Genomic DNA, 16,545 nt, shown 5'->3' on the forward strand with positions numbered 1-16,545 from the left:
ACTCTGAGCTGATGAACCTGACTTTGCTTTGGCCATGGCTTCGCTGTATGACCTTGGGCAATTAAAACTGTTTTTAGCCTCAGTTTATTCACCTGTAAAATGGAAATTGGATTCTCTGCTGCTGTGTGAATCACAGATCTGTTGGAGAGAGATAATTAAATTCATGAACTTTAAGCTTCATTACAAGTAATGTACTGTAATGAAAATCCATTTTTCATAAAAAAAAAAAAACAACGATGAATGAATAAGAACAACACATTAATGTCAAATTCTGGTTAGATGAACAGGAAGTTGCTTGTTTTCATCAAATAGGGCAGGGTCCCAGAATGGCAGAGAAAGGAGGAATGTATTTTCATATTTAGGAACAAAAGGAATGTTACATTAAAAAAGTAAGTAAGCCTGGGTGGCTCAGTGGGTTAAAGCCTCTGCCTTCGGCTCAGGTCGTGATCCCAGGGTCCTGGGATCAAGCCCCGCATCGGGCTCTCTGCTCAAAATAGAGATTTTTTAAAATCTTAAAAAAAAAAAAAAAAAGTAAGTTTTGAAAAACATCTTGGGTTCACGTAGAAAAGTGCCCCTACCAGAGTATACTCTTTTTAGAAAATGCTTTTTGGGTAAAAAGAGTTGAAAAAAGTCAGTGTTCTGGGAGGACCAGGCTGGAAGGGGCCCAGGGGTTTGAGACACTTGTTATGGCCAAGAGCTCGGACTCTGGGCGGCCTTTTGGAGGCCCTGCTTCCCCAGCAATGGGAGCATCTTCACCTTGTTGGAGCACAGCAACAAAACAGACCTCCGGGGCGCCTGGGTGGCTCAGTGGGTTAAGCCGCTGCCTTCGGCTCAGGTCATGATCTCAGGGTCCTGGGATTGAGTCCCACATCGGGCTCTCTGCTCAGCGGGGGGCCTGCTTCCCTTCCTCTCTCTGTGATCTCTTCCCTTCCTCTCTCCTACTGTGATCTCTCTCTGTCAAATAAATAAATAAAATCTTAAAACAAACAAACAAACAAACAAAAAAACAGACCTCCTGCCCCTGCCTCAAATTACCCTCTGATGGCTTCCTCCTTTGCATTTATTTCTCAACCCCTCTGTTCATTTTCTTGTCATTTCAGAGGGTGTTGGAAAATGATGAAAATGTAGAAGAAGGAAATGAAGAAGAAGATTTAGAAGAGGATATCCCCAAGCGCAAGAACAGGACCAGAGGACGGGTAAGCTGGGGGCACCATGAGGGAGGGAAGAGTTCAGGGAGGCGGAGGCCCGGAGAACAATTTGTCCCCAGACCCAAAGTCCCAGTGCATATCCTCTCATATCCATGGTCTCCCTTGAAGAAGACACAGAGAGGAGGAACTCCAGAAGAGCTCTGACCCCAGGTGATAGCCTGTAAGAGTTTAGAGCTGGCCAGAGGGAGAAAAGGAGAGAGAGGGTGTCCTGAGGGGACAGTGAGGGTCCTGGGAGGGTTGGGGTGGGGGTCCGGGGAGGGTGGAGGAAGGGGAGCATATGACTGCTGTACCCATGACTTGGTCTTAAAAGAAGGCTGCATTTTCCTGTCCCTGGGGCTGCCCCAGAATCACCTGCTTTGGGGTGTTCTTCACTAGGTGGAGAGTAGGATCACTCTGGGAGAGCGTGGCGGCCACAGCTCATGGTTTCCAAGTGGGAGGGGGATGGGCTTTGGGTGTGGGGCCCCGGATGTGGCAAGAGGAGGCCAGAAGCCTGGGGTGTGGCCCAGGGGAAATCCGTGGTGGAAGGTATACAACTTATGGGAGCGGTGCTTGAGGGGAGGGACCCAAGGCTGAGTGGTGGAACTCTCAGGCTTGCAGCGAGTTGCTCCTCGTGTTCAAGCCCAAGGGGCTTTTGGTGGTCACCCTCAGGGGTCTGCAAGGGCATTTGACAATGAATAATAATGAGGTGGAGACAGACCTCCAGGGGTAAACTTGCTTGCTGTCTAGAGAATTAGGATTAGGCTTTCTGGCCCCTTTAGGCTGTAGGCAGGACCTCTTATCCATGGGTGTCCTGTGGGTTGGGGTCTAAGGCTGATCACGGTCTGCCTCCCAATTCTTCTGCTTCTTGGGCTTCAGTATCCATCAGAGTCACCAGGAGAGCCTATCAAAATGCTGATTCCCAGGACCCACTCCCAGAAGTACTGATTTAGGAGGTTGAGGTTAGGGTTCAGAAAGCTGTATTATAAGCAGATTCTCAGGTGGCTGGTATAAGCAGCGGTCCAGGGCTGCCCACATTGAGCTTGGCTGCTCTGGCTTATTGGCAGGGGCTGGCATTTCTCAGGCCGGGCAGGGCAGCCCTCTGATGTTGGATGCCTTCTCTAGTGGCCAAGCAGCTTCAGCCATGGTCTTGTTTTATTTGTTCTTTACTCCCACTTTTTATTGGTATGTATTCGATTTTTGGGAGAATATCTGAAAGGAAGTCCTAGACATTTTATCATTTAACCTGCACATACCTTAATGTATTTCTCTAACAAATAGTGCTATTATATCCAATAGAAACAACAACACTTCTAATATCTATGCTCTAGTCCCTGATGATTTCCCTGGATTTTCTCAAAAATGCCTTTTTACAGTTGGCTTATTTGAAACTTAAGCGTTTTTATTTGAGACATACCTCTTCCTTGCTCTACCCCGCCCCCATGCACACACACATTTTTTTCTCCATGCTATTTATTTGTTGAAGAAGTTGGGTGGTTTTTCTTGCAGAATTCCCCACATTCTAGATTTGGTGGATGGGTGGAATTTAATGTATCCTCTTCACTTTCTGGAAACTTGATTAGGCTCAGACTGTTTGAATATGGGTGTAAATTCTTTTGGGGGGGGCAGGGACCCTTCCTGTGCCTCTTACTGTATCATGTATCACATCATGAGGTATGCATTGTCCAGCTGTTCTGCTCTCAGGGCTGGGGTGGGGGTGGGGAATGGATCAGTAGATTCAGGTGTTGTCAGCCAGATCTCGCCCTAGAAGGTTCCCCATCAAGTTCTCATCTAGCTGTTTCAGCAACCAATGATAATGCCTAGACTCATGACTTCATTGCGTTGCATTGCAAAGTAGTGAATATCTAATTCCATCATTAGAGGAGGTTTTAGAATCTCTGGACCTTGTGTGAACTGCAAGAGCTGTGTGCCACCAGGCCTGCTTCCATCCCGTCCCTCACCCCAAACCACAGTTACTAGGGTAGATTGTGGACAGTGGTCCTCTTCACATCTTCTCCACTCCCATCCTAGATCTAGATGATTGATCTCGGCAGAGCATGGATGTGAACTGGGTGTCTCACCTGTAAGAACACAGCAGTAGTACTCGCGCAGTGTGCTTCCTGGCCACCAGGCCATGTGCTGGGGCTCTTTACAACAAGAGCTATATATACATCGAGAGTGACGACTATGTACTTTGTCCCGCACTCTCGATTTCTCCCCTGTTCCTCATAGGGACATGTGGCAACTGAGCACTTAAAATATTGCCAGTTCAAGTTACAATGTGCTGTAAAGGTAAAATACACACCAGATTTCAAACACTTAGTATGAGAAGAATGCAAAGCAGCTCATTAATATTTCTTATATTGATTATATATTGAAATGATAATAGTTTGAATACATTGGGTTGAATGGATGATATTATTAACATCCATTGTACCTGTTTCTCTTTTTACTCTTTTAAAAAAAATATGGCTACTAGAAAATTTAAAATGATGTGTGTGGTTTACATTATGTCTCTATTGGACAGCACTTCTTGTTTCGTTCCCAGATTCTGGGATTATTACTCCCAGACAGATTATGGAACTTGCTCAAGGTCATCTAACCTAGTAAAGAAGAAGTTAGGATTTGAACACAGGTCTGTGCTTTTGTCATGGAGTCATGCCTGGCCCAGTGCCCATCATGGGACTAAAGACCAGCCTGTTGAATGAATGACTGAGTGTTAGGAAAGAAAGAAGAGTTCTGTTTCAACTTTCTGGGAGCGGAGAGAAGACCTGAGGACAGTGAGGGAGCTGGATGGGCTTCGCCTAGCTCAGGGCCCATCTGATGTTGGCCAAGAGCCAGCTAAATGGCTCGATGTTGGGTAGGGACACCGTGGACATGTCACCCATGGTGGGAGCCATGGGATGACCTAGAAGGGCGTGAGCAGGGCTGCCTGGGCTGGAATACAGGTATGAGGCTGCTTCACCCATAGCCTCAGTTAAGCTATGCTTTTAAGTGGTATATTCAGGCAGCGGCAGGTTCCCAGAGAGCGTTTCTGTTGTCAGGACTGATAGGTGGAACCTCAATGTGTGGTCCCTGGACTTCGACCTCAGGACCACTTGGGGGTTATCAGACACACCCAAGATGGACCAAATTAGAGCCTGCACTTTGACAAGACCCCTAGGTGCTTTGTGCACTCATTGAGGAAGTTAGGGGTGAGGTAGTGATTCCAAGAACAGCCTCTGCCCTGTTTGAACCATGAGTTCAAATCCCAGCTCCACTATTTACTAGACTTTGGGTGAATTATGTAACCTTATCATCTTGATTAAATTATAGTAATACTCTGGGCCTCAATTTTTCATCAGGAAAATGGGAGTACTAATACCCAGACAATTCTGAGTGCTTAATAAAGTCTAGACATTGCTCAGAGGGTGCAAAGGGAACAACACTTGGAGTTCTGACGATCAGATCCAACAATTAATAATTGCACCTTTGCTAACTTTAGCCCAAGGAATCCAAGCTCTTTAAAATTCATGAAATCCCTGGAAGCCATCCATGTGAGCATTATCAATCAATCAATCAGTCAATCAGGAACTGTTCATTGATGTGCTGTGGTGCAGTCCCATGCTTCTCAAACTAATGTGCATGAGAAGCTCGTGGTGATGTTGTTAAAGTGCAAATTAAGACGCAGTGGGTCTGGGGGTGTGGGGGGCACTGAGAGTTTGTCTGGTTAACAAGCTCCCAGGTGATGCCCGTACTGCTGGTCTGAGGGCCACATTTTAAATAGCAAGGATGGGGGGGCACCTGGGTGGCTCAGTCTGTTGAGTGTCTGCCTTTGGCTCAGGTCATGATCCCGGGGTCCTGGGATGGAGCCCTCCATCCAGCTCCCTGCTCGGCAGGGAATCTGTTCTCCCTCTCCTCCTCATTCATGCTTTCTCTCTCAAATAAATAAATAAAATATTTAAAAAAAAACCCCCACAAATAAATAAATAGCAAGAATAGGGAGCTATGGTTCTCTTTCTCTCTCTCTCTTTTTTTTTTTTTTTTTGTCTCAGGAATTCTTTACTTAAAAATTACTGAGAGCCCCCCTGAAAGCTATTGTTCTGGTGGGTTATAACTAGTGATACTTACTGTATTAGAAATTCAAGCAGAAAAAATGTTAATCTTCAGAATACACCAGCACCCAGAGCGAGGACATCATCATGTCAGGGAGCCTCTGGAAAATGCCACACGGTGCACTTGTGGGAGAACGAGAGTGTAAAGTTTCAAGGAACATTCTCGGAATATTCAGTGCTGTGATGCAGACCCCCATGTGAGCCATTACTTGAGAACAGCTCCCGTAGAGGAACTAGCTCCCTGAGCCCGAGTCAAGGGTCTTTTAATTGCAAGAAACTCCACACTTCAGCAAAAACAGGGAGTATTTGAAAAGCGACTGGGTTATTGCCCCAAATATGTACAATTTTTGAAGCTTCAACTCTCAGGAAGGGCAAGAAAACGGCAGGGACTTAGGACAGGGAAAGAACCTAGGCCGTTTGTGGCCCCTGCTGCTTCTTTATTTTTTGGTCAGAAGACTGTGTTTCCTGCTTTCTCTGTGTCCTTAACTCCGTATCTCCCGCATTAACGGGCTCCCAGTTCCTGTGCCTGTGTTCACTGCAGTCATTGCCCCAACGCCAGGTGCTTTGGAGGTGGAATCTGATTGGCCCAGCTTAGGTCATGTGATCACTTTTGAGCCAGCCAATCAACTGAGGCCAGTGGGGCCGGGCCACGTGGTACAATCAAGGCTGTCTTAATCAAGGTTTACCAGTGTCTGAATGGGAGGTGGGGTGGGGAGGAGTGGAGTGGGATGGACAATTCTCAGAGAGGGAGGACTGGTTTCTTTTGGACAGTCAGCTTCCCAAAGTTTTACAGAATAGAGTCTAGAACCTAGGCTGTGCTCCTTCTACTGATTCTGTGACTGTGGATGAGTCACAAACCTTAGGAGCTGGTCTCATCATGTGCCGATGGGAATAGTATTACTTTCTGTAACTCATGGTGTACGGTAGGAATGAACTGACCTGATACATGTAAGAGAGCTTGGGATGCTCTGTGCCCAACATCGATCTAAGTGTTGGGTGTTCGTACCAAAGTGTGAAATGCCGTCTTTGCTCCTAAGGACCTTGGGATTAAATTGAGGAGAAAATGTGAATGGCCATGATACAATTAGAAAACAGCAGGCGTCTGCCTGTGCGCTAACCAAATGCAATAAAAGTTCAGAGGAGAGAGAAGAAATCAGCTTGGACAAGAAGGGGACATAATTTATCAAGCACTTCCTGTGGATGTGGCTCTGTCCCCTGCGGTTTCACACACTCTTAGCGCAAACCCTCTCAGCAACTCTGCACTAAAGGTGTTGCTGTGCCCATTTTACAGCTGAGAAAATGAAAACCTAGAGAAGTAACTTGTTTACAGACACATGCCTGGTGATTAAACCCATGCCTGTCTGACTTTAAAGCTGATGTTCTTTTTACTCCTTGGTCTGGCGGGAGGCAAGTTCTTGGAGGAGTGGGATGTTAGTGGGGCAAAACCGCGGAGCACTGTGGGCGGCAGAGGAGAGGCTGGTCAGTGGCAGGGATCATATATGAGCACGTGAGGAACCTGAGAAGATTGGCACTAGGTTGCTGTTGGGTGTGTCAGTGGGTGTTAGATGGCAATGAATGAATGAATGAGTGACCGGAACTGATCTGGGAGTCCCAGGGTGGACTGGGAAGGGCAGTGCAGAGGTAGAACCCCAGCTGGTGAGTTCTTTGAGCAGCTCAGGGTCAGTGGATGGGCTCCTGGATTAAAATGTGGAACAGAAGGGAAATGCAAAGTCTAAGATGGCCTTTGAAGGAAGAAACAACAGCATTTTGATATAAAGAATGAAGGAGAACCAAAGATGGCCGACTCGGAGACTGACTGATGGACCAACTGATTCAGCCCAGGCTTATTAAATGCGTCTTAAGTGGCAGGCCCCGTATCAGGTTCTGAATATAGTGCGGCCCAAGTAGACGTTTTCCAGCTCTTATTCGGGAGAGAGATCAACAGGTACAGCAAAAACATGTATAATATAATGTCAGACCACGCTAAGTGTCGGGACCAAACATATAGCTGGGCAGGGGAAAGAGAATGATGGAGAGGCTATGAATGGATCTAGGTTGGTCAGGGAGGGCTTCTCGGGGGAGGTGACATCTGAGCAAACTAGCGGGATTCTGAGTTTCCAAGTTTGAGCGATTCCCTTGCGTGTACCCATTTTGCAGTTGAGGAAACCAAGGCTCAGGGAGAGTGTGGAAGCCACAGTGCTGGTCTGTCCTGCGGGGTGAGATCCAGCCCTGGCTCTCAGCGGGGGCCCTCCCCCTTCCGCTGGCGGCTCCCCCACGAGTGCGCGCTTCCCCTCCTCTTGGCCCAGGCGGTATTTTTAGTCTCAGAGCCCCTTCCCCGCGTCGGCTGTTGGCTCGTCATTCTGCTTGACTTGCTTTCACCTGCTGCAGGCGGCTGTGACAGGGCTGCGGGCTGCGCACGTCAAGCTGTCCCTGGCTTCACCATGGGGGCGTGGGGAGGGGGCAGCTGAGTGTGACCTCCCTCCCTGTCGTCGTGGTCGTTGTCGCCGAGGCCTGTCTGTGCCCCCGGGTGACCGCAGCACCTCACAGCTCCCCCTGCCGGTCAACTCTGAGTAATGAGGGCCGGGGTTGTGGGGGGGGGGGCGGCTACTGGGGGCCGCTGGCTTGGGTGGGGGCTGGGGAGGCAGCGAGGCAAAGCGGTGGGAGGGAGGGAAGCAGGGAGGAGGAATTTCGTAATTTGTTTTGGAGAGAGATGCGCTGAGGAGGCGGCGGAGGTGGTAGCTTGGCAGGTGGTGTTGACTGTGAAGAGTGCGTGTTTTGTGAGAGCGTGTGAACATCGCAGGCCTGGGGTACAGGCCTTTCCGCTGTGAAATCCCCCGCAAGTGAGTGAGAGAGTGTGTGTGTGTGTGTGTGTGTGTGTGTGAGCATCACAGTCCTTTTGGCCCTGAAGTCCCCAGGGCCGCTTGTCCAGGCCCAGCCCCAGGGACTGCCCCGTTTCCCCTGCACCCCAGGTGGCTGCCATGTTTTATTTCTCATCTGCTGCGGCCCCTTCTCTGTCCCCAAAGCCCTCAGCAGGCCCTTTCCCTGGCTGGGAGTTTACTGCTACTCATTACCAGAGAATGACCTGGAGGCGGCCGGGGTGCTACCCACGTGACCGTGTGGGACTTACAAAGGTTTAAAAATAAACCTTGCCACGTTCTTGCAGCCGCTGTCCCGGGGCTGCCGCGCTGCCAGCACCCTCTCTGGCTGCTCTCCTCCACCCCTGGAAGTGGAATGCTTCCCACCCCCCCGCCCCAGGCTGGGCCGGCTCTTTCTGGAGATGCCGGCAGGGTGACGATCACCCCCAGGAGGAGCAGGGGAGAGGGCTGAGGAGAGCTCACCGCCATGCCCGGACTGGATTCCAGGCCTGGCTGGCCCCTGAGAGACTTGAAGAGGACTGTGTGAGCCTGGGGCGAGAGCCCGGGGTGATGACTGCAGTCACACTCCCTGCTCCAGGCCTCCATCATCCGGTCGGCTGAAGGGAGCAGGGTGGGCATCTCCATGTGGGGCCGATGATGCTAGAAGGATAGGCAGCAGGAGGAGGAGGTCCCTGTGGCAACCATAGAGAACAAGGATGGGGAAGATGAAGGCTTTTGCAGTCAGACTGTTGTGAGTTTACGTCCTGGCTCCGCACTTCATAGCGGAGGGACCCTGGGCGAGCTACTTACCCTGGGGTTGCCTCAGTCTCCCGATCTGTAAAATGGGGAGAAAAGTAGTACCTCTCTTGGAGTTGTGAGCATTTCATGAGATGACGTGGGTGAGTAGCTGAGTGCTCCGGAGCAAGTTCCCTGACCTCTCTGGGCCTCCGTTTCCAGGCTGTAAAATGGGGTTGGTATTGGTTCAAAGGCTGTGAGGAAGACCAGAGGAAGAGATGTGGGTGAAGCGCTCGGGGCCTCACAGAGGAAGAGCTCAGGAGCTGTAGCGAGCATCTCCATAACGGGCGTCCCGGTTCCTTGTCTCCCCAGGCCCGTGGCTCGGCAGGTGGCCGGAGGAGGCACGATGCCGCCTCTCAGGAAGACCATGACAAACCTTACGTCTGTGACAGTAAGTACGGCCAGGGCTGCCTTCCTGACCCTGCCCCCCCCGACCCCGCACCCCTTTCCCTGTGCTTCCCTGGCTGTCGCACCCCCAGCCTCAGCCTCGCTGGCTCCCCCTCTTGGGCCTGCCCCCCAGCTCGCATGCCTGCTGCCAAGGCACCATTTCTTGTTGCCTCTGGTCAAGGCTTCGCCCACTCAGGTGTCTGTGCGTGAGGGAGAAGCCAGCCAGGGGTGCCGGCCTCCTGTCTCTGGCAGCTCTTCCACGTTGGCTTTCTTCTGGCGAGCTCTCTCTCTCTCTCTCTCTCTCTCTCTCTCAGATTCATCCTCTGTTTCTTTCTCTGTTTCAGAGAGTTACAAACAAAAGCATAACTCAAACTCCTCCGACAAAGGTGCTTGGCTCCTTTGGCTTTTCATGTTTCTCTTTCATTTCCTTCTCTCTCTCCTGTCCCAGGTAGGGCAAGTTACGAATCTTCCTCGGACGACGACTTAGCTTAATAAATGGCCTCCTGGAGGTCCATCTCCGGCCTTTCTTGCTTGCTTCAGAGGCACCGCTTGGGCAAGGACTGGCTGGTCCTGGTTTAGGGGGTGCAGACGGGGCTGGGGCAGGGAGCAGGGATTGACCCTTCAGCTCCGAGGGATTGCTCTCGGCTGGAACACTGTTGTCTCTCTCACCTACCGGAGCAGCGTTGGGTGGTGGGTTTAAAATCCTTGCCCTAGATATCTCTCACTGCTTGGGGCGCCATCTGCTCGTTTCACAGCAGGGACTGCCCTAGAAACCACACTCCCTGACCATCTTCCCTTCATGTCTTTTCTGCTCCAAGGGCGCAGAGCTGGGCCACGGGGGAAGGGCAGCGAGGTGGCTCGGGCAGGGCTGTGGCTCGGTGGTTCCTTCCGCCGGCATCTGGCGGTGTCCGCATTCGCTGTGGAAGCAGCGGGCGAATGGGGGAGACGGGGCTCAGGGAGCACATCGGGGCTGGTGCTCCTTTCCTCCCTCTTCACTGGCCTCTTTTGATTTCAAAAAGTTGTTCTGTGCCTGGTGGGGTGACAGCTGGTTGGAGAACATTTTGCTAGAAGAACTCAAACTCCATGACCCCCATTTGGCTGCTTAATACACCGTACCGATGGCACTCACGAGACAACTCTTGCAGGTAACATCTCCGTCCCACAGCGGTTTTGTTCCAGAGCCAAGAGGAGGCAGGGCACGGGGGCTGGTGACTCTGGGCGAAGTCAAGAGGTCCCTGCTTTGGCCTGGGTCTTGCCTCCCGGAAGGGCCTCTGTTTTGTTCGGCTGCACCGAAGCCCTAGCACGTGAGCCCTCTGGGGACTGGTTGCGGGCTGAGAAGGGTCCTTCTGACCCCCGCAGAGCGGACTTTCCAGCTGTGTCTGGCTGGAGCCGCCCAGCCCCCAAGAATGCCAACAGCTGCTTTGGGACTGGGGCACTGCCATTCAATTTCTCTCTTAAATAGCTTCATTTTTGTGATCTGATTTTCTGCTCCCATAGCTAGTGGGATTACTTTTTTGCTCCATCTCTTCAGTTTTCATGAGACTTGCTGCCCATAATCCCATAACTTCCCAAACACCCCTGGCACGCCCTTCCTCACCCACCTCTCCCTTCCTCTCTTCACTCCTTTTTCTACCGTCCGCTTCCTCGCCTGTCACCTCCATGGAGCACCCTCTGTGGGTGTCCCTCTCTTGCCTGGCCCCCCTCTTTCTGCACCGAGTGCTTATGTCCTGTCCTTCCCCCAACCCTTGTCACTGTGATTAGGAGCTCCCAGGGCCATTCGCTCTTTTTCTGTCCCCTTCCCCGCAGTCTCTTCCTCCTTCTGTTTAGCCCGTGATGCTCCGGAGGACTATCCAAAGGCCTGATGTTGGCTTTCTGGAAGTCTCAGTGGCTGATTCCTTGGCTCTGCCCATGCAGCCCCGGCTTCCCTTCTCCTCCCTCGGGGGCCACGGTCTACCGTAGATTGCCCTTCTCTCTCCTGGCTCTCGTAGGGAATTGTGTGGCAGCTTGGTGATTAATAGACTTTATTTTTATCTGGTGCCCTTCAGACACATGATCCTTTGGGATAGGGATGACCTTTGGAGAGGTCATGAGGCCCACCCTCCACCCCCGAACGGAGCAAGGAAGGCTTTTAATAATCTCTAATGGATCCTAAGTAGAGAGGTGTCCGGTCACCTCCTTGAGTGTCCCCAGGGATGGTGTTACCATAAACAACCCTTTCTTTCGTGATTCCAACTGTGCTCTGAATGATTGTTTTCCCTTAATAGGAGCTAAATTTTCCATTTTAGCAGATTTTGTCTTTTGCCCCCTTATCTTTTACGCATCTTTGTCCCCGAAATAGGCCCATTGAGTATTTTGTCTATTCTGGGGGTGCTTTTCACGTCCCCTTGCATTCTTGGTTTATTATCTAGGGCCACATCCCATAACCTCTGTGATGGCCTGCTCTAAATTCCCTTCCTGGTTTACATTTAAGCTCGGCACTCCCACTGGAAGTAACACCAAGGCCAAGTAGCCTGAGAGTAGCAGACACACTTCCCTGTGTATTTTACACATCGGCTCTTAATAACAGCCGGTATGTGTAGAGAACTGAAGTACTTGCCCCCCCATTGCCCTGTGCGCTATGCCCGCGACCTTCCATGCCGGGCCTGTCCTGACCCCATGCCTCGCCAGGTGCGTGCCCCTTTCTACTTCATGCATTTGATTATTCTTTCTTCCATAAATCACTCTGCATTTAGCCCTATTGAGTCTCAATAAAGAAATACAATAATATGTGACTTCAATATACAAGATTCAATAAAGGCAAATTTAAAGACATTGCCCCGTAGTTGAATTTCATCCTCTGCAGATTTGCAATCCCTGCCATTGTTGTGTTGTCTATAGTTTGATTTGCATAATCCCCACTCCATCTCCAGAGTTATTTATGAAAATATTAGGCCACCTTATACCCCGCCACCTCCTCCTGGGTTTATATGTGGAGTGGTAATAGCTATCTTTCAGGTGTGATTATGTTTAACCCTTCTTGGTTGTATTCCTAAATGTAGTTGTCCTATAATGTTCTTGGTCCAAGCATCCCTCTCAGGATGGGTGGTTGAAATATTATCTTAGCTGCTAACTTCAGGTGATAGATAGTTTGCCTGTTGCCTTTCACTCAGCCATCGAATTTATTCCATCTCAGAGAAGTACTAAATCATCTGAACATAATTTATTTTTTTACCCAGTCTGTGTGGTGTGTGTGTACGTGAATGCTTCATTTTCCAGCAAGTAACCAATCCCTGTAATTATCCTTAATGTTTACCAAGCTTTAGGAGTAAAATTCTGGTTCTTCTGTTTCAATCTCTTGTCAAAGAAAAGTGTTTCTTATCCACAGAGCAACTGATTATGACTTTGTGGGGAAGGTTGTCGGTGTTTGTCGAAATGTGGACCTGGGCCATCTGCACGGAGGGAACCAAGATGCTTATTAAAATGTGATTCCTGAGCCTCATACTGGACTTTCTGCATCAGAACCATGGGGAGCAGGCTCAGGAACCTATATTTTTTGCGAGCTCCTCAGGGGAATTCCTTCTGAATTTTCAGAGTGACTGGTCTACTTCATTCAAATTCGAAGGCTTCTAGCCTTTTTATTGTTCCCTGCTTTTGGCATCCGGAAGTTCTAGAGTCTTCAGGAATTCTCCAAGCCAATGGCCATAGGCTTGCCGCACTGTTTTAGTTGGTCTCTTTAGAAATTTTCCTTTCCCGTTTTTTTCCCAGCATTGATCTAAACTCAGCAGTCCCATATAAAGCTCAGCAATCCAGCACTTGGCCTTAATTTACTTAATAGCTTTAAATCCTAACAGTATCATTAGCCCCCTTTTAGAGGTGGGATGATAACTGGAGACAGACATACGAAAGCAATCCTTGGGTTGGGCTACTGGGATGTTTTAAAAATCATTCTAAATGTTTATCTCTTCTCTCTCCAGCGGCTCCCAGCATCACTGGGACTGACTCTGGATGAGACCTACTTTGACATTGTCTTTGTTCAAGTAGCATCATAGGAGAGAGGATGGTGGTGGTGGGGGGGTGATTTTCAGAGGGCAGAAAGGGAGAACACTGTGTCTCTAAGCAGCAGCCATGTAGAGTGGAGCAAAGCTCCCATTTACCCCTTTCCCTGGGCACAATGAACGTGAGTCATGGAGGTTTTTTTTTTTTTTCTTTCCCAGTTTTTTTCTTTTCTCTTCCTTTTTTTCTTTTTTTAAAAAGATTTTAAAAATTTGATTGAGAGAGTGAGAGAGTGCAAGCAGCGGGGAGGGGCAGAGGGAGAGGGTGAAGCAAGCTCTCCGCGGAGCAGGGCTCCATCCCGGGTCCCCAGGATCATGACCTGAGCCAAAGGCAGATACTTAACTGGCGGAGCCATCCAGCTGCCCATTCCCAGTTTTTTCTTTAAAAATTTAAAAAAAAAATTAACTTTAAGTTTATTTTACTGTAGAAAGAATACTTAACACCTACCTTCTTAATACATTTTTAGTGTATGATAGATATTGCTGAATACAGGCACGGTGCTGGGCAGAAGATGTGTATGGCTTATTCATCTTCCTCGACTGAAACCTTCCGCCCATTGCTTAGTGATTTCCTAACCCCCTTCTCCACCAGCCTCCAGCTACCACCACTGCCCCCTCGGATGCTATGAGGTTGGCTACTTGTGTAAGTGGAGTCACGCAGTATTGGCTTTGCTGGGACTGGCTTCTTTCACCCAGCACAACGTCCTCGAGATCCATTCATGCTGTTGCATATTGAAGGATTCCTTCTTTTTTAAAAGATGGGGAATATTCTGTTGTATGGATCTACCAAATTTTCATCATCAGTGCATCTGTTAATGGACAATTAGGTTGTTTCCACATCTTGGCTACTGCGAATAGTGCTGCCATGAACCTGGGAGTGCTAATTCTTTGAGATCCTGATTTCCGTTCTTTTGGACAAATACCCAGAAGTGGGATTGCTGGAGCCTGTGGCAATTCTATTTTTAGTTTTTTGAGGCACCTTCGTACTATTTTCCAGAGCAGCTGCACCATTTTGCATTCTCACCAGCAGCGTCCAAGTGTTCCAGTTTCTCCACAGCCTTGCCAGCGCTTGTCTTTTGTTCCCAGTTTTTAAGGATCGCGGTGATAACGCCTGCTCACAGCGCTTACAGCGTGCGGAGCGCGGTGCCGAGCCCGTTCCGTGCGTGTGTAAGTCCTCACCGTAACCTTGAGAGGCAGGGACAGTTGACCTCGCTTTAGTATGAAGAAACCAGGGTGCAGAGAGGTGAAGGGACGTGTCCACACATACTGCTGGGAAAATATGCCCTCCTACCCTGGAGTTTGGCTCTCCTGAGAGTTGAGGAGAAAACATGTTTTAAAAGTGAATTAGGGGTGCCTGGGTGGCACAGCCAGTTAAGCGTCTGACTCTTCGTTTTGGCTTCGGTTGTGATCTCAGGATTATGAGATCAAGCCCTGCATTGGGCTCTGCGCTCAGCCCGAGGTCTGCTTAAGATTCTCTCTCTATCTCGCCCCCTCTGCCCCTCCCCTGCCTCAAATAAATAAATAAATAAATAAACCTTTGAAAGTGAATTAATGGAGCGCCTCAGTGGCTCAGTTGGTTGAGTGTCTGACTCTTGATTTTGGCGCAGGTCATGATCTCAGGGTCATGAGACTGGGCCCCGAATCGGCTCCTCACTGGCCGTGGAGACTGCTTAGGATTCTCTCTCCCCTCTCCCTCCGCCCCTCCGCCCACCCTGTCTCCCCATCTCTAAAGAACAACCAGAAGTGAATTAATGATCCCATACATCTCACTTATGAGATGAAGCCATGTCCACTGGTAACAGATGGCTTCTAGGCGTCAGGCTGGCAGGAACGGAATAGATTATACATTTTTAAGCCTTTTACATTTAAATCTATTAAAATCACCCTCTCCCCCAAACTGGGGCATTAGAGTGGATTAGTGACAAAAGGCAAATAGGCATGGTCAGAGCCCTCCCGGGAGCATGACTCAGCTGAGTGCTGTCTGGTACTCACACTCCAGGAGTGGGGGCACCCAACTCAGTCTCCAGATCAGTAAGAACCTTGGTCTCCACCACCTCTCCCCCTACAGGCATGTGTTTTTGATTGTGTGGCCCGTGACTGAAATCATGGCCACTTTGCGGTGTTGCCTCCCTTCTAGAAATTCAGTGGGGGTTAACTATGTCCAAATGGGGCAGTTTCAGAATAGGGTTTGGGGTTCCTTCCTGCCATTCTTGGTTGTGGAATCCTGGAGGGAGAAGGGTTTGGGAGGAAAAGCAAAAAGTCTGGGGGTATGGTCCTGGTTCTACCCTTCAGGGGCGAGGACGTCACTTTCCTGATTCGTCAATGAGGGGTCTCCTTTCTTGAGTATCTCGACCTCCCCCATCAGCACCCCTTCCCTACGCCATGGGCTCCTTTCTTTCCAGGCAGTGGCTTAACGATGAGTCTCTTCTCCCTGGAGACAAGATGTTGGACCATCACATTCGCAGGCTGAGGGGGGCTGTGGGCTGGGTGGACTGGCAAATGGGCCAGACGCAGCTTGCACCCAACGTAGTCTCAGAAAATCTGCTTGACCTCAACTTCCTAAAATTACTCTGGATTCCCCCTTACCTGAGTGTACTGGGAGAATCAGATGACTATTGCAGTCTTATTAAAAAAAATTTTTTTTTTTTTCCTTTTGAGGGCATTAAGGCCCCACATTCTCTAAGGCTCATGTGCTTTTAGCTTCGAGCTGCAGTGGAAAAGCCAATAACGCGGCCTTCAGGCTGGCTGCCCCTGTCACCGAAGGGAAGCCGGGCTCATCACTCAGTTGTCCGCGCTATTATCTTGCGGGTCCTTGCATGGGGTGCGGCAGGGGAGGGTGAGGAAGGCTCCGTGCCCCAGAAACTTGATTTGTGGAGCAGGGCCAGTGGCATGGGATTGATTCCTGGAGATTGAGTGCATTTGTTACGGCAAAGCTGGGTCTTTTTAAATATTTAAATGCCATCCTGTCACGGACACAGGTTGCACGGTGTCCCAGCAGGGCGGTCCCGCAAGCAGGGCTGAAGAGAAGCTGCCCGCTTTTCTCTCCACTCCCCTGACACCTGCCTGTCTCTCCTTCCTTGCTCCTGTGGCCTGCCCTGCCCTCCCCGCCCCTGGCCCGCACCTCCAGGCTCTCAAGGACTTGGTTTGCCTTTTCTGAGCTGTAGCCCACGCCCTCTTGAATTATTTTGTCCTCCAGCCA

At 49.8% G+C, this 16,545-nt stretch overlaps 1 protein-coding gene across 5 annotated transcripts in view; it reads left to right on the forward strand.

Moving 5' to 3' along the window:
• The window catches only part of DPF3 (double PHD fingers 3), a 288,449-nt gene that overhangs the window by 186,423 nt on the left and 85,481 nt on the right, over window positions 1–16,545 (forward strand). For all 5 annotated transcript variants that reach the window (XM_045072827.1, XM_013057477.2, XM_013057478.2 and 2 more), the window contains exons 5-6: window positions 1,101–1,196; window positions 9,241–9,319. In XM_045072827.1, coding sequence (XP_044928762.1) covers window positions 1,101–1,196; window positions 9,241–9,319 — 175 coding nt within the window. The remainder of the gene's footprint in view (window positions 1–1,100; window positions 1,197–9,240; window positions 9,320–16,545) is intronic.

Source organism: Mustela putorius, unplaced genomic scaffold, assembly GCF_011764305.1.
Source record: "Mustela putorius furo isolate JIRA1106 unplaced genomic scaffold, ASM1176430v1.1 tig00000129_pilon_pilon_pilon, whole genome shotgun sequence".
NCBI classification, from domain to species: Eukaryota; Metazoa; Chordata; class Mammalia; order Carnivora; family Mustelidae; genus Mustela; species Mustela putorius.